Source organism: Salvia miltiorrhiza, chromosome 7, assembly GCF_028751815.1.
Source record: "Salvia miltiorrhiza cultivar Shanhuang (shh) chromosome 7, IMPLAD_Smil_shh, whole genome shotgun sequence".
Lineage (NCBI taxonomy): Eukaryota > Viridiplantae > Streptophyta > Magnoliopsida > Lamiales > Lamiaceae > Salvia > Salvia miltiorrhiza.
Genome location: NC_080393.1, coordinates 59,098,437 through 59,121,411, shown reverse-complemented (window position 1 = coordinate 59,121,411; position 22,975 = coordinate 59,098,437). Strand labels below are relative to the sequence as shown.

General features: G+C 33.9%; 1 protein-coding gene and 1 long non-coding RNA gene across 2 annotated transcripts; both read right to left on the bottom strand.

Moving 5' to 3' along the window:
• Positions 1-4,759: 4,759 nt before the first annotated feature.
• Positions 4,760-11,725, bottom strand: LOC130995187 (F-box/LRR-repeat protein 15-like). The gene is made up of 17 exons (XM_057920339.1): positions 10,665-11,725; positions 10,077-10,257; positions 9,855-9,987; positions 9,245-9,344; positions 8,967-9,164; positions 8,616-8,886; positions 8,441-8,539; positions 8,235-8,323; positions 8,050-8,149; positions 7,766-7,936; positions 7,457-7,609; positions 7,103-7,263; positions 6,795-6,993; positions 6,163-6,629; positions 6,000-6,063; positions 5,136-5,222; positions 4,760-5,053 (listed from the first exon to the last, which is right to left on the bottom strand). The coding sequence occupies exons 1-17, from the start codon at positions 11,120-11,122 to the stop codon at positions 4,973-4,975; spliced, it is 3,012 nt and encodes a 1,003-aa protein (XP_057776322.1). The 5' UTR covers positions 11,123-11,725; the 3' UTR covers positions 4,760-4,972.
• Positions 11,726-16,060: 4,335 nt separating this feature from the next.
• LOC130995221 (uncharacterized) lies at positions 16,061-17,870 on the bottom strand. The gene is made up of 4 exons (XR_009092101.1): positions 17,535-17,870; positions 17,369-17,455; positions 16,542-16,971; positions 16,061-16,449 (listed from the first exon to the last, which is right to left on the bottom strand). It is a non-coding gene; the product is annotated as an uncharacterized LOC130995221 (long non-coding RNA).
• Between the last annotated feature and the right edge of the window lie 5,105 nt (positions 17,871-22,975).

Sequence of the window (22,975 nt, the reverse complement as noted above, 5' to 3'; positions counted from 1 at the left end):
TGAAAAAGTATATAGGTAAATTAGAGAAAGTATAAAAAACAATATAACGAGAAATATAGAGAGAATTAATATTCTTTTGAATCGTGAATGCAAAAGAATATATATAATTTGATTTCTTTTTGTGAAAGTATATGCACCTAATTTTAATAAGAAAAATTGGGGAAAGTAGATTTTAATTTTTCATTTAATTTTTCTATCAGTGAACCGCTTTTGTGTATAAGATAAAAATAAAATAAAATTTATTATCTAATTATCCATCTTCATTTTAATACATGAATTTGATCCTTACAAATTACAAATAAAGTTAAAATTATTTAAAAAAAAACTAAAAATTAACGTTTCATGTATCTAAATTTATAAGTAATTTTTTAATCAAGTTTTTATTACAACTAATCACAATTTTAGCATTATGTTCTTAGATATTACTAGCATTTGTACCTCCGTGTAATGCACGAAAATTGAGATATTACTAGCTTTATGTTCTTAGATATTAAAGCGGAGCTACAACGTCTTTGGAATATTTCGACTGAATGGCACCACTGGCGGATGCAGCTAGGAACATGGGGGTGCAGCTGCATCCCAAAAAAAAAAAAATAGTAGTATTAATATTCATATATAAATTATTTTAGATTTAGTTTTTGCACCCCCAATTAAAAGTTTTAATCCAAAATAAAAGAGAAATTCAGTTTTTAAAATCCTAAATTCCATTGGCCCAACTAAAAAGAGAGCCCATCATCTCTTTCTTTTTCATTCTTTTGATCAAGCCCATCATTTAATCAATCAATTACCTCAATTCTTAATTAAACAAAAAAGTTGAAAGTATACATTTTGCATTTGAAATGCAAAATTATTACTATTATATTTGTATTTTAGTAAAAAAAATGTCTAAAATGTATTGAAGGCCTAAAAAAAATTCCCGGGGGCCCCCAAACCCCCGTAGAAGTTCAACTCCCTCAAAAAAATCCTAGCTCCACCAGTGTTTATAAGATTATTTTTTGCATACCCAATTTAAAAATCCTGGATCCGCCACTAAATGGCACCTTATCCCCATGGAAAAAGGCTATATATTTCACCATGAAATTCGAGAATTTAGAGGATAAGAAGGCGGCAAAGCTGCGGCCGATTTGGGAACTATCCTCGGGTCATCTACGTCTACGTGATTGGTCGAGGAACTTTGATCCCTACAAGAAAATTCTTCGCTTGCACAAGTATGGGTGAGAATCTATATTATTTGCCAGTGGAATACTGGCACCCTAAAATTATAACGGGTATTGCAAGCTCGCTTGGGCATAGGATTAAGATCGATGGTGCTTCGGCCATCGGGGATGTCGTTGGTCACTTTGCACGCGTCTCGATTGAAATTGATATGGCTCAACCTATACTGGATTCTTTGCTCATAGATGCAGGTAGCTATTCTTTTCATGTCGAATTTGGGTTTGAGAGTTTACCTCTTTTTTGTTCTAGATGTTTGTGTTGAAATAAAAAATTTAAGTATATATGTAAAAATGTTGTTGTTGAGAATATCATGAATGAGTTGCTTGCATGCAAAACATAGTATTTTAATACTCCCTCCGTCCACGAAAGAACTTCCTATCTTTTCTTTTTGGGACGTCCATAAAAAAACTTTCTACCTATTTGTGGACTATACCCCACCACTTATAATTACTCTTACTTTTCACTTTTCACAACTCTCAATATTAGTATAATATTTTTTCACCACTCTCAATACACTCAACTACCTTTTCTTCACTCTCAATACACTCAATAATATTTTTTCTTAAAACCTGTGTCACTCCCCCCTAGGAAGTTCTTTCATGGACGGAGGAAGTATTAGTTAGCTTATGGAGTACGTATGTATATATTTATTTATTTTATTACAATTAATGTGTAACAACTTGCTTACGCTACCTGTGACTAGAATTAAAAAAATTGTTAGGGAGATTTTATTGTGAGGTATGAAATATATATAGAGTTTTTTTATTTAAAAAAAAAAAAAAAAAAAAAAAACTTCTCTCTATTGAAAATCAATTGAAATATCAAATAATCACGTTTGGAGTTATAGTACAATAATGAGCATGAGTGACTACTCATAGCAACCGTGGACTTTGTTATATAGTTTGACCAGAAAACAAGATTAGTTTCTGGAATATCATTGACAAGTCTATATTAAGACCGGAAATTTAATGATTTCTATAGTGGAATTAAATGACAACTAATGCTCGTTCAAATACCATATTAATTGGCAATATCATATCATATCTATATACTATAGTAATATACAAAAGAATATAAGCAGGATTTACTCAGAGTAGTCAGCCGTTATGAATTATTTTCGTTGCCAAGAATTTTGATCCATAAATAATAGTACTAACATATCAAAAGAAGTGTATATTGTTGTACCACTTAATTAATTTATGACACATGGTAAAATGGTCTCCTAAGGATCTGGGATTAGCAATGTGGCTAGATTGGGCCAAGGCCCGCGACTTATGTGGAGGCGTGGCTTTTTTTAATTGGGTAATTATATTCACAACCCCCATTTTACTCATTATAGTCCCCATATTAAATAAAATGAATAAATAATTGTAAATTTACTATTTTATCCTATAATTTATAGCCCCAAATTAAATGTTATTCTTTTTATAGTGAAATTAAATCTCTACTTTGTATAGCCTCCAACCACACACAAACGCAATTCATGGCAAAAACTCTCCTCAGATCTTATAAACTTTTTAACCATTTTAGATTTTCTTGCTCTCTTTTCGAAACCAATGGTATGTACTGTATAGGTTTAGAAGGCAGTTTTTAACCAGACAACTTAGGTGCTTGTGTACGTCATATTTGCTTACATCTGTTCATTAATTGTAAATACATTGCAATCGTTTGAGAAGATTTACTATGAAGTTCTTCCTCTTACAAATTCGATGTGTAGCTATCAGATGATGTAATCTGAGATTCATTTGGCTACCTTTTTGGAATTTTTGTAGAGATTTATAGCGATTTCTGCAGATTTAAACAAAAGAATGCACATTGAATGATCGCAGTAACTCCATGAAATTATTTTAGTTCAGGAAAATTTTGGATTTGATTATCTTCCTAAATTGGATCGATTTTCATATCCAATCAAAGTTACTAAAATATTTTCGTATTCATTTCCTCTCAAGATTTGTGGGTTCAAATATCAAGAATTTGCTCACGCATTCATTGCAATTAACAAACGTAATCGGCCTTTTTCTAAGCAAAGAAAAATTATTCTCCATTTTCCACTGCACGTAAAAGAGAACAGGAGAACATGTATTACTTGCTCAAAGCAAACGAAAGATGGCGGAGACGAAGCCAAACAAAGGGACTATGATTTTGGCTATGAAAAAAATTAAGAAGAGTTTTGCACTGAATTGCGTTAGGGTGTGGTTGGGGGCTATATAAAAGTAGAGATTTAATTTTGACTATAAAAAGAATAATATTTAGTTTGAGGCTATGAATTATAGGGTAAAATAGTATATTTATAACTATTTATTATTTTTATTTTATATGGAGGCTACATTGAGTAAAATGAGGGCTGTGAATAGAATTACCCATTTAATTTCGAGGCGGTTTGGGCCTCTAGGTCCACATTTTGGATCCCTATTCACACTCACTATTTATCTCATCTTTAATATCATCCCAATCGAATTCCGATTTTATGAACCCCGTATACGCACCATTAATCCATTCCTTCTCCGAGTCCATTGATTGAAAATGTAGATCTTCATCAAACAGATGCATGGCTTAAAACAATACAAATAAAAGCAGGAAACTTCATTCACATGCATACAATTACTATCTCACACTCATACGAATGCAATACTAAATGACAAAAGAATACGAATCATAGCACCAATCATTATTTCAGTTACAAGAATTGTCTCTCGTGTCACAATCAATACATCTTTTTCATCAAACAAATATTCGAAAAATCAAAGCGGATGTGGGGTGTAGCAAAATAAAAAAGTGGATATTTCAAATACACACTTTTAAAAACTTGTATATTAAAGAAAATCCCATAACATGAAAATCTTATTTGTTTTATTTTCATAGCTAGCGCTGCTTCTTATTCTTCATCTTCCAGACCCATTCTTCATCTTCATAGTTGCTTGACGGAGGTGAGAGGGTGGCGGCGCTAAGGGAGGTACGTCGGCGTCACCATGTGTCGCTTGCCCTACCCAGTGCCCAGTCCTCGTTCTGTGCACACGCTTCCCGCGCTGAGGGAGGCGCGTTGAGTCTCGATCGACACGAGCAGAAGCGGTGGGGTTTTTTATTTTCTGATTTTCTTCGTTCTCAATTTGTCTCTATTTGCCTTCGATTTTTGATTTTCTTTGCATCAATTTTATAGCTCCGATTTACTGATTTTCGACATCCCTGCAATTTCGTCACCGCTTCTTGAAAAACCACCACTAATTCCACCATTTACTGAAGAAGAATCCAATTATCTAAGGCTAAGAAAGTAAGCTCTAGATCTATGGAGTATTTCATTATGTAACTATTAATTTCATTATATTAATTTTGCATAGGTCTTATTCATCACCCTTACAGATTCAAGACTAGAGACACAAAATTTTTATATAATTGAGTATTTTCTAAATAACGCTGAAAATTAGAAATTTTTGAATAAAAAATAAAAAATGAAAGTTAATTATATTTTTGGAAAACGTTCAATTTTAAAGAGACAAAACATAATTAATCATTTTCAATATTTTCATTTCATAGAACAATTATCAAAGACACCAAGAGAAACATTTAATAGTATAAGGAGATTTGATTCTGGTATTGACAGGCTAAAATCAAATGAAAAAAAGATCCCAAGATTTCATGTTGTAAAACCTATCCTAGGACACAAAAATAGACGAAGGGATGGATGCAAAATAGTAGAGATTTTAATGTCACCCGTAGACACAAAAAAGTGCTCTAATAATGCTTCGTAAAATTGGCGATATCACGTGCACGGTAGGCTGCTAAAGATGCGTTTCAAGCTCGGGCATGCTGCGCGTAGTGTTCCCATGCTCGATGGGAATATCTGCCAAGACGAAACAAAGATGAAGTCAAGAGAAAAATCAACGACAGGGGATAATCCTACGAGAAACAAAATTCCAACTCGCCTTTGGGCAGAAGCGAACATCAAGTGTCTCGAGCATGTTACATTGCCTTATTGCGGCTTCAACAGCTTGCTCATCGATACCACAAGACTGGCAAAAATGTCGATGAGTTAAGTCATACTTTCATTTCTTTGTTGCATCAAAGCACAGTTTACAATTACGAAGGAAACGGGCAGAATGCAGCAGCCCTTGATATATTCTCGAAAGGCAAGAGTTTTTAGGCTAGCAGTGTATGAAAGAATAGTAATATTGCTAAAACATTCTGTCACTTGCTAACGACAAGTGCAGGTCTAAATGCCTTCTTAATTCTATATCGCACCTAGTGGCTTATTCAGCATAGACACGGTATGATCTCATGATATTGCATAGCCCTTTTAGCATAGCCCTTTCATTTGAAAATGATGGATAAGAAAATGTGAGATAATATTATCTTTTTCTCCTTTTTTTATCATGTGTTTACTTTGTTAGAAATATATGGATAAACAAATTGACATGCTGGAAAATATTTTCACACCCTCCCAATAGGATAATATTATCCAACATTTGTGAGAAAAGGAGTGAAAAGGGCTGCCCGAATAAATTTTCCAGCCTGACCGGAGAAAATTATCCACCATAGGAAACATGTGAAAATGATGGAAAATATACTTTTTCTAACCTTTTCTATCAAAGTAAACACACCCTTAAGGTATATTGAGTTCAAAAATAGACAGTATTGAAACATAAAGGCGGCTGGTTAGACCAGATTTTCAGCGGTCGTCACTGAAGCGTGTTGATGTAATTACCGTACGCTTTTGATTAGACCGCACATATCAAGAAAATAATTAACACAGCAGTTGAAATGATGATGCACGTACGATGTAAACGTACCTGAAGAAATAGACTGGTCAATCTTGGACAGTCGAGCTTCAAAATTTCCAAGAAGTTGCAATTGCTGGAAAAAATAAAATAAACCCACAAAGTTGAAGGGATGTGATGTCTGTCACTATAAGAAGCAAGCTAACGTATATGGGAGAATAGTTTGCAACCGTACCTTAGGTTAAGAATGAACAAGTTGCAACATGAGATGTCAACTTCCTTCAAGTTTGAAGACAGCGAGAGATTTAGTAATGATAGATGGAAACATCTCGCTGTGGGAGGAATTACAACTTTCTTGATGTTTGGACAACCGACACAATTTAGGCTCTCCAGCATTCGGTCACCTTGCTCTTGAGAAAGCACGATACTTTCTCGTGTAGAGGTGGTGTGTGATCCATCAAAGGTGCTTGTCAAAGTTAATGTTTTGATTTGAAAGCTCCAATCCAAGTCATGCATGTTGACACAACCATTCAAGCTGACATGAGTTAGATGCCGACAACAAGCAAGCAACTCCTCTATTGCTGACTGGCAAAGTGTACCATAGGACAAATCCAGCTCACAGAGAGCTGGGAGAGCATTGTGTTTGTAGAGAGGCTCCAAGGATGAATCGCTAAGGTACTTGCATGCTTGCAATTTTAGAACCTACAAGATCAAGATAAATAAACAAAACCCGATTTATCACCCAAAAACTAAATCATCCCACACTCACTAATTGTGAAATAAAAGGTAATAGAAAGAACATAATATCGGTACCAAGAACTGAGTAAAAGAAGAATGAATGTCACCAAACATGATAGTTGTTATTACCTTTAAATACACGCAGGAGAAGAAAACGGGCTGCAAATTGACCAAAAAGGTATAGGATAGGTCAAGGAAGGTCAGGCTCCGAAGACAGTGTAAAGACGAAAGTCCATCAGGGCCAACAGAGGGGCACGACATCAAGACCAAGGATTCAATAAGTGGACAAGATGAAGCAGTAGCAGATAAACAATCATCCTTGAGTTGGCTGCATTCATCAAGTATAGAGTATAAAGTAAACTATTTAATACCAACTCTCGTCGTCATGCAAGAGAGATTGCTAGATACATTATACAACAACAAAAGGCACGGCTCACCTGCAGAAAGAAGCATCTAGAGATGTCAGAAGAGGGCAATCAATTAATGCCTCGGACAATACTCCACAGCCCTTCAGTTCAAGCGAGACGATCTCTGGAGCTTCAATATGGAGTACACTTAATTTGGGGCAGATTCCCAAATTTAAGGACCTAAGGCCAACCTGTAATTGAAATCTTGATAGTGAGAAAGCGTGATAAGGAAAAAGCAAGTGCATCAGTTGTAGTAGTCTGAAGTATCACGAAATGGATCATAATTTTTTTTTTTTACAGAATGCAACCACAGGGTTTTTAAGCAACAAAACAATGGAGGGCACCATAACATAGAGGATAAGGAAGTATAAGATGGTAACTTACAGGTGAAAATTTTGCTCTCTCAAGATGATCACAACCATCTAATGAGACATGCTCGAGATAAGGGCAACTAAGATCAAGGGAAGTTATAGCACGGCAACCACCGAGTGAAAGACTAACCAATGACGTACTGCAGAAACTTACTGCAGTCAAGCTCTGACAAAGGAGAATGGCAACAGTTAGATATAATAGATAATACAACAATGTCGGGAAAGAGTAATATGAAGAGGGGGGGGGGGAACTTTCAATGCATAAAGGCGAGACATTTGATCACCAAATAATTAGAAGAAAACCAAAAAAACACAGACAAACCTCACAACTATCGAGAACTAATGATCTCAATGCAGGACAACATACTCCACTGCTGAAAACTTCGCATATGGAATTTGTCAAAGATTCACATTCAGTGAGGTCGACTTCTTGCAGGCAATAGCATTGCAATGCTAATGTAGTCAAGCTTTCTTGCTTTTGCAGAACTAATTTCTGCAATAACAGTTGGAGGAAAATACGTATTAACCAGGAATCAGGACAAAATATTTGTTTCACACAAGGGATCACAACTCGAGAGAGAAAGATTTGTAAAAGAAACAGCATACTTTGAGGGCATTTGATGTGATACTGATAGTCTGGAGAGAAGGACAATTAGAAACTGTGATTGATGACAGTGCACTGCTTCTCAAATTTAAATCAACAAATCTGCAAAGATGAGAGATGGTCATTGATTACACCCTAGAAAATCTATGGTATGGGTCAAATGCAATATTAGAATATAGTCACATACTTGCGACAGTGTACAAGCCTTATGCTCTGCAGGCAAGGAAGATCTAAAGACACTGATGTCAATGAACTGCAATTATCAAGCTCAAGAACCTGAAATTTGCAAACAGTTACCAATATAGGTACCTTCCAAAGTATCTAACTACTTACATAATTGAACAGTAACAATTGAGAGAGATGCTGAGGCTCTTCAGGGTAATTTATTCAAACCTCTAGCATAGAACTGCGAGCTACAGAAGCCATCGAAGCAGATGTTATACCCTCACAACTATGAAGTTTGAGAACAGTCAACATTGACAGCGTCACCGACTACCAATAAGAATCAAGGTTAGCTAACAGACACAAAGACATAATTATGACTTGGCAAAAAGAGGAAAGAACATACTTCAAGAGAAATGTTTGGGCAGTATGAAGCATCCAGGATATGGAGATTTCCACAGGAAAAAGCTATCCCTTGTAATGTCTCATCACTGACGCATGAACAATTTGATATATCCAAGGACTCCAACAGTGGGCATGACGTTGCTGCTGAACGGATAGCAGCATCTAAAAGCTTGTGACACGAAGCTATATCAAGCTCACGCAAGAGGGGGCAATTGAGAACAGCATTAGGCATGCTACTGCGCTTCAGAGACAAGGTCTCAAGCTGGGGGCACCTGAAAAGAACAATGGATTACAATAACATATTACAGAGGTGTTAATAGAACTATTACATGCAACAGAAGCAACTGATCACCTGATGGAAACACGGAGCAATCGACATTTCACTATCTGAAGATCATGCAACCTATCGTGATGAATAGGTATTTCCTGGAGTCCAGTACCCAAAGTAGCATCATTGATAGTCAAACTCCTCAGCGTGTGGCAATCAGTTAGGGCTTGGAAAAAAGTCTCGCCTAACTGACCCTTGCCTAGAGTTAAAGCCTCAAGATTTCTGGAGAGAATCACAAAAATTGGAAATATAGTATATGTTGCAAGTTAAAAGTTAACAAATAAGATCAATTTATCAATTACCTTAACAAATTGATTGATTTAATTCCAAATGAATGGATAGCACGAGTTCCATAAACGTTTACTGCAGTCGCATTGGGATATCGTTGACACATGTCCTCAACTGGGACACCAAAAAACTAACTGAAGTCACTTTATGTCAGAAAGACTAGAACATAGTGGTAAGGAAACAAGAAATTAATACATTCTAACAGCTCTTTCAACAAGTTAATCCACAGAACAGTAGGATTTAACCAATCTAATATTTGGTCTAAATGGGATTAGTGGTTGACACTTGACTGCAAGTCGAAGCTAATGAAGCTTGGAAATAAAATCTACTTATATCCAAGAACATAAGTTAACATATTTAATTCTATATCAATCACACTCGTCTTGTTATGTTATAGGTATCAAGCACTGTTAAGAGGAGTTTCTCTTTTCATAGACTGGAGATGAAATCAGATAAAATCTGTCACAAATATTGCAAATTCGTAGAACTTCCAGGAAAAATGACCACTAGCTTCCTGTTTCTATCTAGACCAATTTATAGGCATGGTTTCATGCATTAATCCATGAAAGGGAGTAATATATGTACTGTTACTCTTAGAGCAACCAAAATCAGTGCAGTACTCACATTGTTCTTCAGATATAGGTCGATTCTCAAAATTCAAGTAGCGCCAGAAATCCTCATGAGAAGTTGCATCCCTCCATTGCCTACACACAAGTGCTGCTCGGCAAAGATCAACATGGTTCAAGAACGAGAGCACCTAGGACATTTGATGATGGTCAATTCACCTGAACATCTAGCCAAATACATAATATATAAAAAAAAATCTGGAGGTTTGACAATGCATACCATGTGTAACAAGTCATCAGTAAGATCAATCCGAAATTCTGACAAATCACCCGATCCTAAATTATCATTCTTATTGCTATCATGATCTCCAGAAACACCAGAATCTCCCACATCATGGTAACTGACCTCATGCACTGGAGTGATGTAATGAATCCCCTTTTCGTTATCATGTCGCCAATTGCTAGATAGAAGAAATAATTATGAACAGCCAATAAACAAATGTTTCATCAACTTATGAACAAATATAACTTCTAACGGTCATAGTAAATAAGTAAATAACAGTAATAGCCTATACTACGCACTACAAAAGCTTGCTTGTTCTAGAAGCAAGAATAAACGTGGATGCTAATCACTTCACATTTACTTCCCCAATTACAGTACAGGTGACCGCATTTCACAATACGAATGACAATGTGAAAGAATTGCGCCCAAGAACATTGATAACGGATAAGATAATACCCTTATACACAGAGGTGCAGCTCAAAGCAAAGCAATCTTGCCATCTTGAAAACATCAAGAATCAAGATGAAAACTCTAGGGACACTAATGTACAAAAATATATGAACAAAACTAGAGAAGATGACTCACGGATCTAAAGATTGAACTTTGGCCCGTTTGTTCTGCGAATCGTACATAGGATTCCCTCGTCCAGGTGGAACCATAGACGATGACGAAGGCCCACCAACCAAACCCACATTCGAATTAACATCCCCCCTCATCCCCTCACTTCCTCTACCATCACTAGTATACTTCAAGAAATCCACATCTTTCTCATCAAATTCAAATCTAAACATCTGTTTTTTCTCCTTTGAGATCGCTAGTTTTAATTTCCACTGTACCTCCATCTCCTCCCCTTCAACACCAACAACATTGTTGGTATCTTCCTTCAAAACTAATCTGAAACGATGATTCTTAAATCCATCGCTCTCTTTCCCCAAATCGCCTTCCTCCATGTTATCTTTCCCCTCAACAGAATAATGTGAATTCGTATTGTTATCTTTTTCTCCTTCTCCAAAGCATAGAAAAGGGAAACAGCAAATCCTCATGTACAAAATAAAAATAAATCCCAACTCCCCCAAGTAAAAAAAATATATATATATATAATAAAAAATAAAAACGACTTTTTTTTCCTTTCAAAAGTGCAAAGCGCTGACTTTAGCTAAAACCTAGCTAATGATCCAGCATACTTCTGCCCAAAACCCCTAATTCACAACAAAAAAAAAAATCCCAAAACCCTAAATATCACAACTACGAAGCAAATAATTAGGCGACGCGAAACTATAATTAATGACTAGCCTTTTACCCTTTTATTCCACCCACTTACATTTCACACAATCGTAAAAATTAAAAATAGAAATTGGAAATGAAAAATATCATTTTTTTTCTCCTAACAAATTACAAAAACAACAACAATCTACATACTGCATGCACATCCAAAATGGATCGGATCGAACGAAGTTAGTTTCAATATACAAGTTCCATCTTTGCGAGCAACTCTTCTTCTTCTTCTTCTTCAAACAAAAACAAAAACAAAAACAAAAAAAGGGCCAAAAATGGGGATAATTTCTCCCTTTTCCTTCTACAATTTCTCTCAGTTCTGTTCTCTGCTCCTCTCTCAGTCTCTCTCTCTCTCTCTCTCTAAACGTAAATGTCTATTTAATTACGAAGATTTTTTTTTTCCGTAAATGGGAATACGGCGTCGTTGAGGTCCAAATTAGTTCACAAAAAATAGATAAATGGGCCGAGACTGTTGAAATTGTGTAGGGCCTGTTAATAAGTATAAAACTGGATATGAGCCAAGCCCATCAGAGCAACAGATTTGTCATATTTTATAAAGATAACTTTAAATTATATCCATATTATACAAAAGTATTTTAAATTATAAGAAATCTATATCTATATATAATATAAAAGAGGATTTATTTTACCTCCAATTTTTTTCAATTTTCATAATCTTTCTCTCCAAATTTTATATCTACTTTTTTCTTTTTTAATTCTTTTTGAAAAATCATTAATTTCAATTTATGAAAAAGTACTCAATATGAATGTTAAATTAAAGATTAAAGATTATGAAAAAATCTTTAATCTTTAATCTGATGTAAAAATTATAAAAAATAAATTTAAAATATTTAAGTTATCATTTAAAGTGTCAAAATTATTTTTTGTTCGCTCTCATTATCTTTAATGTTGAACATTGTACTCTTTTTCATTTTGTTTTCCGTTTATTGGTGAACAAATAAGTAGATTTTATTTTTTTTCTTTTTAAAAAAAGTTTACATGATTATTTAATTTTAATTATTTTAAATTAAAATAATTTTAAATTACAGTAGTTTTTAAATGCAATTAAGGAGAATGAAATTTGTTTAGTTTTAATAGTATTTGTAATTAAAAAGTTAGTTATATATCTTAAAATTATAATTTAAAATTTCTATATAGATTTATTTAATTATGTGTACATATTATTTTTTTTTATTTGTATATATAAACATATTTGTTGTTATATTTTGTATATTATTCGTATTTTTCTTGATTTCTTAATTAATTTGGGCAATTCAAATATGAGTCTTTTAATAATAATACAATTTGGACTTTTAAGAGCTCAAAATTGTTATATTAAATGACGGATGTTGATTTTGTTATATTGATGGTTCAATGTTATTTGCTTAACTAATGATATTGACTTAAATTACTTGCTTTACAATCTATAAATATTATTATTATTATTATTATTATTATTATTATTATTATTATTATTATTATTATTATTATTATTATTATTATTAGTAGTAGTAGTAGTAGTAGTAGTAGTAGTAGTAGTAGTAGTAGTAGTAGTAGTAGTAGTATACAATACTCATTGAATTTAATATTATACTAATTAAGTTAATAACGTTGTTATTACACACTATTTTAAATCAAATACTAATATTTAGATTAACATAATTTTTTGGTTACCAATTAATCTAACTCATAAAGCCAATTTCATCATTCAAAAAGCCAAATTTAGAAATTCAGAATAGAAAAAAATGGGCCAAAAATTGAAAGGTGAAGATTAATTTTTATAGCGAGAAATTATCCACATCAAGATTCAGGCATTCTAAGTCAACTTTAATTTGGAAAAAAATGAAAAACAAGTAAAAAATTGAATAAGTTTAAAGTTCATGTATTTATAACTATATTGAAAAGTTCATGTTAAACTAGTATATCCATTCGTCCGATGCACGATGGATATTGAAATTAAATGATCTATTTAGATAAATAAGTATAAATATTAAATATATTAAAAAAATCATCAACATCAATTACTCAATAAAATCTCGAATTTAAAAATGTAACTTTTCAACTTTGTACAAAATGTATATGTTTTAAAGATAAATAAAATAATCCACATTAGTTACTCAATAAAATTTCAAAATTAAAATCTTAACTTTTCAACTTTGTATAAAATATAATGATAATTATAGTTATTAAATAATTTTAAATTTTAATGAAGGGGTGAAAAAATTGGTGGGAGAAGAGAGAGGAAAAAATATAGGGAAAAAATTACTCTTTTATATATTACTAGCATTTGCATCCTGTGCAATGCACGGAAAAATATTTTTAATTTTTATATTTATATAAAATTAATTTTAATTGAATATTGAAAAAATAAAAAAGAATTCACAATTATAAAATTTGATATTATGAAAAATAAAAACAAAAAAATAAGTTAAAAAATTAAAAACAAAATACTAATTAAAAAGAATTAAAAATATATTTATTCAAATAAGGTGAGAGAGGAGAGAGAAATTTATAAATTTTTAATATTTAATCAAATTTATTGTTTACATTTTAAATCAAATATTTTCATAAAATATTTTATAATTAATCGAATTTCACAATTTTGGAAAGAAATGTAACAACAAATAAGAAGTTAAAGAAAATAAAAAGAAAAAGAAAAATATATAGTTTAAACATAAACCTTCAATTTTATTATAATCACAAAATTGCCACTCAATTTTGAAATCAATTGATTTCAAATTGAAAACTCCATTTTTAATATAGTATAGATAGATATAGATACCAAAAGTGACCAAAGTTTATGTATTTATAACTAGAATTTAAAGTTCATATTAAATACTAAAAAATGAGTAAAGTTCATATATTTATACACCAATTACCCTTTTTATTTTTATTGAAAATTAATTTAGTCCCCACCATGAACCATCTCAAATACTTTGCGGCTGAAAATAACAAAGGTCTACATTAATATATGTATTTCACACAAATACTCATGTACAATCGGTTGCACCGTGCAACTGATTTCCAAAATCACACTATTTCATTTGGAAAATGACAGTTGAATATTTTCGAATGACACTACTTCAACATACAAATGACACTTGAAGATTTCAACATACAAATGATACTTGAAGATCTTCAAGTATCATTTATATGCTGGAGTTGTGTCATTCAGAAATCAGTTGCACGGGAAAATGCCTCTGTATTTCAGCTATTATAAATATTAAGACAAATTTAGTTAAATATCGAGAGCCGTATCTCAGTCCAAATGTAGTTAGACATAAATGATCTCAAATAATGATTTCGACAAAATTAAACTATTATATTATTCCTCTTGTGGGACAGAAAAGTACTAGTACTACGTTAGTGTGTTTTTGTCCGTGGCACACCTAAAAAAAAAGAGTAGTCACATGACTGGATCTGCTCCTTGATTAACCAACCAACTTTTAATGTTAATCATGATCAGCAGGTATTTAACAGCATTAAATAATTATGATTAGTATATAAATTATGGTTGGTGATGAGCATGTGGGCCCTTGAAGCCAATCTATGGCTGAAAAACATGGTAAAATAAGATCCACCGGCCCACCAAATCCTCGGCATTATCGAAAGCCATTTATGGCCAGAAAATGGCCGACAATTTATTTGTGCTATTGAATCCACCTAAGTTCCCATTGAAAATATTTATTTTTATATTGGGATATGAACGTTGGGGAAGGGGTAAAAGTGACTTTTGACTTCAAATTTGAACATAATATAGATATTTTGTGTTGTGTATTAGAGTATCCAGATCCGTTGAGCCAGTTGGATGCTCATTCATGGAGGAGACCACTTACGAGTCAATATCTTGTATTGGGAAGACTCATTTAACTAACTGACATATCTATTAGTTTTGATTTTTACATTTTTCCCTATTTTTCTATAATTTCTCTCAGTTCTGTTCTCTGCTCCCCCCTCTTTCTCTCTCTTTCTCTGGTGTTTGTCCGGCAGGATGAGGGAGTGAGAGAGAGGGAGGCAGGGGCGAGGTCGCAGCGGCGGTTTGCTGTCGTCACTGAGAATCGAGCGGGAAAAATTGGGGATTTAGGGCTCTGTATGTGAGAGATTTTTCGGCGATTGAAGGAGGCGATCTAGAGCTCTTCGACGGAGAGAGAGAGGTGGAGGCAGCGACCTAGGGCCCTTCTATGGAAAGAGAGCGAGGTGGAGGCGGCGACCTTGGGCTTTTCGACAGAGAGAGAGAGAGGTGGAGACGGCGACCTAGGGCTCTTTGACGGAGAGAGAACGAGGTGGAGGCAGCTAGGGCTCTTCGACGAAGAGAGATGGAGGTGACAGAGAGAGATGGAGGTGGCAAGATTTGCTTTTGCCAATGGGAGGGGAAGAGAGATAGACACTAGACGAGAGGAAGAGAGAGAAATAATTAGTGAGAAAATGATTTTAAAGAGATAATTAGTGGATTGATTAAAACCTTAAGTGATCCCTTATTATTTCACAAATTAGAAATGTGTCATTTAGGTTGGGACAACCTAAAATGGAATATGTGTCATAAATAATAGGACGGAGAGAGTATATGTAACTAGTGTGTAATCCGTCGAATTTCGATGGGAAACAATTTTACATCATAATTACTATATTATACTATATTGTTTATATATGCAATAATTTTTATAATCACATCATAATTACCTATTGAGTAAATATAACTCTGTAGATGAGTGAGTAATTTGTATAGATAATCCATACTAAATAATACTCCAAGAATGATCACCACAGGAAAATGATAAAATGATGCATCAACTTAATTGAGTTTCTGCACATAAAAAAAGTCTCAGCTCCCTAAGATACAGAGAAGTTATGCAAACAAGAGAGAGAGAGAGGAGAGCAAGTTCCATTATTGAACTTGAGAATGGCAATCAGTGGATATGTCAAACCAACTTGCAACAGACAGTAGAGGAATCGACCAAGGAGGAGGAGCTGCATCAAGATTCAGCAGCAGTAGCATCGACAGCTGCAGCATTCTGCGCTTCCAAGAGCTTCATCTGGCGCTCTGCGTGCTCCCTCTCACAAGCATTGATCCCCATGATTATGTCGAGCATGGTACCTGTCGTGCCAAAGAACACCAGGGAATCCCTTACTAATGATTCATTTTCATTGTTAAACCAAACACTCAATAAAAGTAATGGTTATTGTTACCATTCCACTCCTTTATTTGATTCCATTCCCTTTCCATTCCTTTACTTGAACCAAACGAGCACTAAATATGAAGACTTTCAGATCCAACAAGAGAATCAACAACTAAAACAGATTAGTTAGTTAGATCATGGCAAGAGAAATCACAATCATCTTCCATCCAAAGATCATTAGATGAGGGGTTGTAGATTTCAATCCATCCATTACAACTCTACTTAACCAAACCAGCTGACTAACAGATTCTACGAAACTAGTGTTGCTATAAACTAGCTTCTTCCTTCAGAACGCGCCATTGCCCTCTCTCTCTAGTAGTTAGCAGTTTACACGAGCTTCATTATTCTTTCATAGTCTCAATAGAGCAACTCGAGAAGAACCTCTCACGAGATGAAGAGCCGAGACCTCCATTGCTAACAAAACTTTGCTGGTAGCAATCCTTCACCAGATTTTAAATTAATCCATTAAGCAACTTAATGAAGCTTCAACCAAGTACCAAGAATCATCAATCATATTCATCACAGCACCAATCACTAAAACATTTCCTAGTCTTCACAAATTTATCATATCCCATTGTAGGAAAATGCCCTAGCTCAAATATATAGAACTTTAATCACGAAAACACAAAGAGTGAATCAAATAAAGGTTGGAATAGAGCTTCCTAATCCATCACCATCACCAATTTTCTTCTTAAAAAACAAAACCTGGCCTCACTTCTACTCTCACTGAAAACAACAATTAGCCACAAACAGGAGATCTATAACTCATAAAACAACTTTTTTTTTTTTTTTCGCAACACACATAATCAAGAAGAGGGATAGGAAAATTATACAAACTTTGAAACAGAGCATTTCTCTAATTTCTTCTTTTCCTCTTTTCCGGCCATGATAAATCACTCAGTTTCTTCACGCCAAAACGTCAATCTGATCAGCACAGGAAAATCAGAACCACTATTGTCAACAAATCATAACAGGTGCTAATCAAAACAGAAAATCCACATACCAAAATGTGCAAGTCACAGCTGCTCCTTCTTCTTCTTCTTTTAATTCTTTTCTTAAATCGATATTTCTAGGTAATTCAAAGTAGATTGCGCTGTATGAATGAAAGAGGGGATTTCTCACTCTTTGGGCTTCTTAGCGAGGTTCGTTTCGAAACTCTCGGCGTCTGAAATTCCCAAGCTATTTCCTTGAGTCTGCATTTCCGTATGATCCGTGAATGTTTGGTTTGAAGAAAATTTCGACTAACTTAGAGCACCCACAACGCGGGTACTCGAGGGGCTCCTCGAGGAGAGGGGTGGCGTCGAGGAGGGCGTTGCGGCGTGGAGCTACTCGAGGCATACTCGAGTCTTCGAGTATGCTCGAAGGGGGGAAGGGATGGCACGCGCCCAATTTAAAAAAAAATAAAAAAAAATTGAAAATTCGAATTTTATTCGAATTTTGATTGCACCTCCTCGATTTGCGCACTTTTGACCGACTGTTTTCTATTTTTTTTTTTTTCCTTCTTCTCCTCTTTAAAAAACCCCAACTTCTCCCCACTATCTTCACACCTCTTTTTCTCCAATTTTCTTCTCCTCCATTTATCAACAATACAATTTTCTCCGACATGGATCCACGCAACCCTTTCTACGATCCAAATTATGCAATAAAATATGTTTAATGGCTCTAACGGTTTAATGGCGTATTTAACGGCGTATTTAACTATTACAAAAATATGCTATTTAAATTATGCAATAAAATTTAAATGAAAAACATAAAATCAAAACTAATATTATCAAGTAGGCTATCAAGGAACCCCAATGTAGCACTACCTACTCAATAACACAACCACTATCAAGTAGGCTATCAAGGAACCCCATTGCGGATGCTCTTACAGCGTCTATTTCGCTTTTGGAATCCTACAGTTTTGAATTGAAGGAACTAGTGTATAACCCGTCGAATTTCGACGGGACTTTAAATTATTTATAGTAATATTTATATTATTTTTTATAATATAATTAATTTTTAATTAATTTAAATTGACGTAATAGTATTTACATGGCACTAATCTCAACTATATTCATCAATTAAATGATAACTTTTTGCTAGAATAATAAAAATACTCTTTTATATAAATTTTGTACTCCCTTCGTCCCAGCCCAATAGGCTCAGTTTCCTTTTTATGACGTCCCACTCCAATAGGCCCAGTCTTATTATAGAAATAATTAGGGCTTGTGTAAGTGTAAGTATGAGGATTAATTAAGGGAGATATACTCCTAATTAAAAATGCTCATTACACACTCAGCCCATTCACCGAACTCATTCACAAGCTCTTTCTATCATTTCTCTCTCTACTCAAACTCTAGAATCAAAAAGGCGCTGCCCCTTCTTCAACCTCCGCCGCCGCTCCTCCACCGATCAACCGCAACCCACCTCTTCGATCTCCCACCGTGATGTGTACTCCAAAATCCCCTTCGATTTGTCCAGAATTCAACCAATTCCGAGTCTCTGAGCGGTGGTCACGTCTCCGACTCGTAATTTTTCAATGGTTGTGACTCTCGTATAGATCTTGGTGGCTACTTCCCATGTCTTCCTCGAGAGGGTAGAAGGAAGGCGGATCGACAGGCTAGGAGGAAGGCGGTTCGACAGGCTAAGAGGAAGGCGGTTCCTGTGGATCTACCGGAGACCTTCGTCCCGGAGTCCGAGCCACCTGATACAGTGGTGGCTGTAGAAGATGAAGTGGTGGCGCCTGAGTTGGAGGAAAAGGCGGAGCCTCCGCCCTACCGATTCCAAAGGATTGTAGATCGGTTCACTAAAAATTGGCGCCTTTTTTTGGTGTAAACAACCGCCAATTTCGGGTGAAAAATTAATGAATTAGCCGCCTTTTTAAAATTTTCAGATTGAAGTGTTTGATTCAGCCGCATATTTTAATTCACATTTTATTTTAATTCACTTAAATTTAATGAAGAAGGTATAAATGAGATAAGGAAGAAAAAATTATTAAGGAAAAATAAGGGAATACTTAAAAGCTTAATCTTTAGTGGACCACACTATTTATCTATCAAAAAGCAAGTTTCTTAATCTCCGTGCCAAAAGCAACTGAGCCTATTGGGCGGGGACGGAGGGAGTACAATTTTTCTGTATTGACGGATAAGAATTAATATAAGATCTCATTTATCATCTAAGCATCATCTCATCTCAAGTCTGTAAGACCAGATGATCATCAAGAACTTAAAAAATAATATTTGACTTTTGAACGTGAAACTTTTTAGCATTATCTCGTCTGGACCCTAAAATATTATACATGATTTAATGCGTCAATCGTTTGAATGTCACTATCTGATGCTTTAAATATTATTTTCATTAGGAGCTTGAAAGACCAAGGCTGACTTGTGAGATTAAACGATCTGAAGATTGTGAGATTATAACTAACTTCTAATAATCATATTGTATGGAGCTTGAAAAACTATAACATGTTTTTGTGCATCATCTCATTTAAAGCTTAAAATACCATAACTGAGTTTCAAGCATCATTTCGTTTGGAGTTTGAAAAAATAAAACTGGCTGATGAGCATCATCTTGTTTGAAATTTGAAAGACCATATTAAAATCATCTCGTTTGGAGTTAACTAAGTTCTGAGAATCATCTCGTCTAAGGCTTGAAAAAATTGATGTGATATTCAAATTATATCATAACAATTTATTTTGTATTATTATTAAAATGCTCTTATAGCAATTTATTTAGTATTTCAATTGGTAAATTTTCATAAAAAATCAATGTGTAATCCAAAAAAAAAAAATACAAAATATCTTATTTTTTGACCAAATTAAAATGGAGAAATAATTTTTTTAATCACAAGTATTTATTTTTAAACATAAAATAAAATATTTTTTTATTTAACTAAATAATTTTGATCAACTTTTATTGACAAAGCAATTCAAATGGTATTAATCTCAATCACTCCACCAATTAAACGTGAGTTTTTGGTTTGGAGAGTGAGAGCATCCTTTTATATAGATCTTATTTTGGTGAAATCTCATAAAAAATCAATGTGGGATGAGAAGATTTAGATAAATAAGAATGAATAGATATGAAAATGTTTTGAGAATTAGGATAAATAAAAATGTAAAAATATGGTGATGCCACATAGGAGTATTCCATTTTCCTAATAGATATGTGATTATTTTAATACTTATTCTCGTCCTAAACCCATATAATAATACCAACTAATTTTTTGAATTTGTTTAAATTTATAAAATATGTATATAAACAAATGAAATATCAAACAATGATTGGTTAATAATCTCGATAAAATTTCAAACAATAAGAACCTATTTATTTCAAATACATATTTTTATTATTTTTTCAAAGTTAAGTATCTTTTCATTTAAATTTTCAAATGGTAAAGTTTAATAATCATTTTATTTAAATTTTGAATTATGAAATTTAGTATAGATTCAATATATATGAGAATGTGTTAGATCAACTCGAGAATGATAATTTATTTGAAATTATTTTTCATGATCAAATTAAATTGAATAATCTAGTTATTTTAAATGCATCTCAAAAGTATCATTTTATATACAGTTTTTTCATGGTCAGGAAGTTAAGAACGATGATAAGCTAATATATGAATGAAGATTAAGAAACTACTCGGCTGATTGTATGAATTTTCGAGAAGATTTTTTGAGAAGATGATATAACTTTTTGAGTGAGTAACTGCTGATATGGAAATCTTAATACTCGGCTGATTGAATGAATTTTGGAGAAGATGATATAACGTTTGAATGAATTTTGGAGAAGATGATATAACGTTTGAATGAATTTTGGAGAAGATGATATAAAATGATATAACTTTTTGAGTGAGTAACGGCTGATATGGAAATCTTAATACTCGGCTGATTGAATGAATTTTGGAGAAGATGATATAACGTTTGAGTGATTAACGCTGATATGAAAATCTTAATTAATGATTAAGATTGCCTTAAATAAATAAATAGATAACTAAACGGTAGATTACTAAAAGATTAGGAGATAATAGGCGTGAAGCAGAAGATTTCAAAGAGCACGAAATGGAGATTTTTTAGAGCGCCACATAGGATAGAGAATCATTGTGGGCTCTCCAATATGTATTCCATTATATAATAGATAGATAGATTGGATCTCAGATTCATGTGTCAATTGAAGAACAAACAAAGCTATTTGTGTATTTATTTGCAGGAATAAACGCAAAACATATAAAATATCGATGGGCTTTCAGTTTCAATGGAAGTTACTTCCATAATTTCAATGGGCTTAGGTTGGGTTGAAGTCTACCCTCATTTTTTCATTTCAAATTTTAATATGTAAAGAGAGAGAGTAAAAGTAGATTGACATTGTGAGAACAATAAAAAAAATATTGTAATGTTTTCAATTGATAAATACACATCGAAAACATTGAAATTAATTGTTATTATTTTCTCAAACATAAATAATTAGCTCGCTAATTATTTATTCTTAAGCTATTTGTAATATATTGAAACTATATAATGTATAAAAATATTGTTCGTTATTGTTACTATTATCATTCTTGTTTTGTAAGAGAAAATATCTAATTTCTTTTTGGGCTGGAGGCTACCGCCCCCGAAACCCCGTACAAGTTCAAACCTCTCATCCCCTCAAATGTAAATTTTTGACTTCGCTACCGATTGAAGGGGGCTTTAGTTATACCATATATTTTACCACTCGATTATTTTTTGGTTATATCTTATTTTTATTATACCAAATGTATGTTATATTTAGTGAATGCTATTATTAACCAGTGAAAAAACAAATAATCCCCTTCCATCTCCTCTGACTCACTCTATTTCTTCTTTACGGCCGGGGAGGACCTTTTCTTCCATGATTTCATCCGGCTCAACTCCAGGCGGCACAAATAGCACGGTCCGCGCGAACCGAGAGGCTTCAGAGGTCGACTCTGGTTTTGGGAGGTTGGAGGAGGATTGTGGGTTGTTAGTCTTTTGGGAAATGGAGGCGCGAAGTGAGACATAAAATGGAGTCCTGTGAGGGTTTGGAGATGAGAAGTTGCAAAGTGATGAGAAATTAGGACTGAGCAGTCGATGAAGTAGCTGCAACCGTATTTTCACATCTCTCTATTTGCAGATCTGGGGATTTCTTCCCCTTCTGCGAGGAAGGCAGCGGCCAAGATTTGGATAAGAATGGGGCTTTCTGTTTTGGATCTATGGTGGTTGGTGCTGATGTTGCGGCGTTTCGCCGACCCAGGAGCAAGGCGGCGGCCGAGATTTGGAGAAGAAGAGGTGGCTGGATTCAAGGTCAGTCTATATCGAGAAGACGGAGAAGAAGACCAACAATTTCCCTCTTTTTTTAAGGGCAAAGGTGCAGATTGATCCCTGAATTCGACCCCCCTAAAGCATTAACCCCCCCTCCACTCGGTCAAGGCGCGATGACCTCCCTGAACTCCCGAGAAAA

Excerpts from the sequence above, each read along its gene's own strand:
- LOC130995187 (XM_057920339.1), bottom strand. The coding sequence starts at position 11,122 with ATGAGGATTTGCTGTTTCCCTTTTCTATGCTTTGGAGAAGGAGAAAAA. Across the intron at positions 7,264-7,456 it reads AGAGAGCAAAATTTTCACCT|GTTGGCCTTAGGTCCTTAAA; the intron begins GTAAGTTACCAT and ends TTTCAATTACAG. Across the intron at positions 6,994-7,102 it reads CTAGATGCTTCTTTCTGCAG|CCAACTCAAGGATGATTGTT; the intron begins GTGAGCCGTGCC and ends TGATGAATGCAG.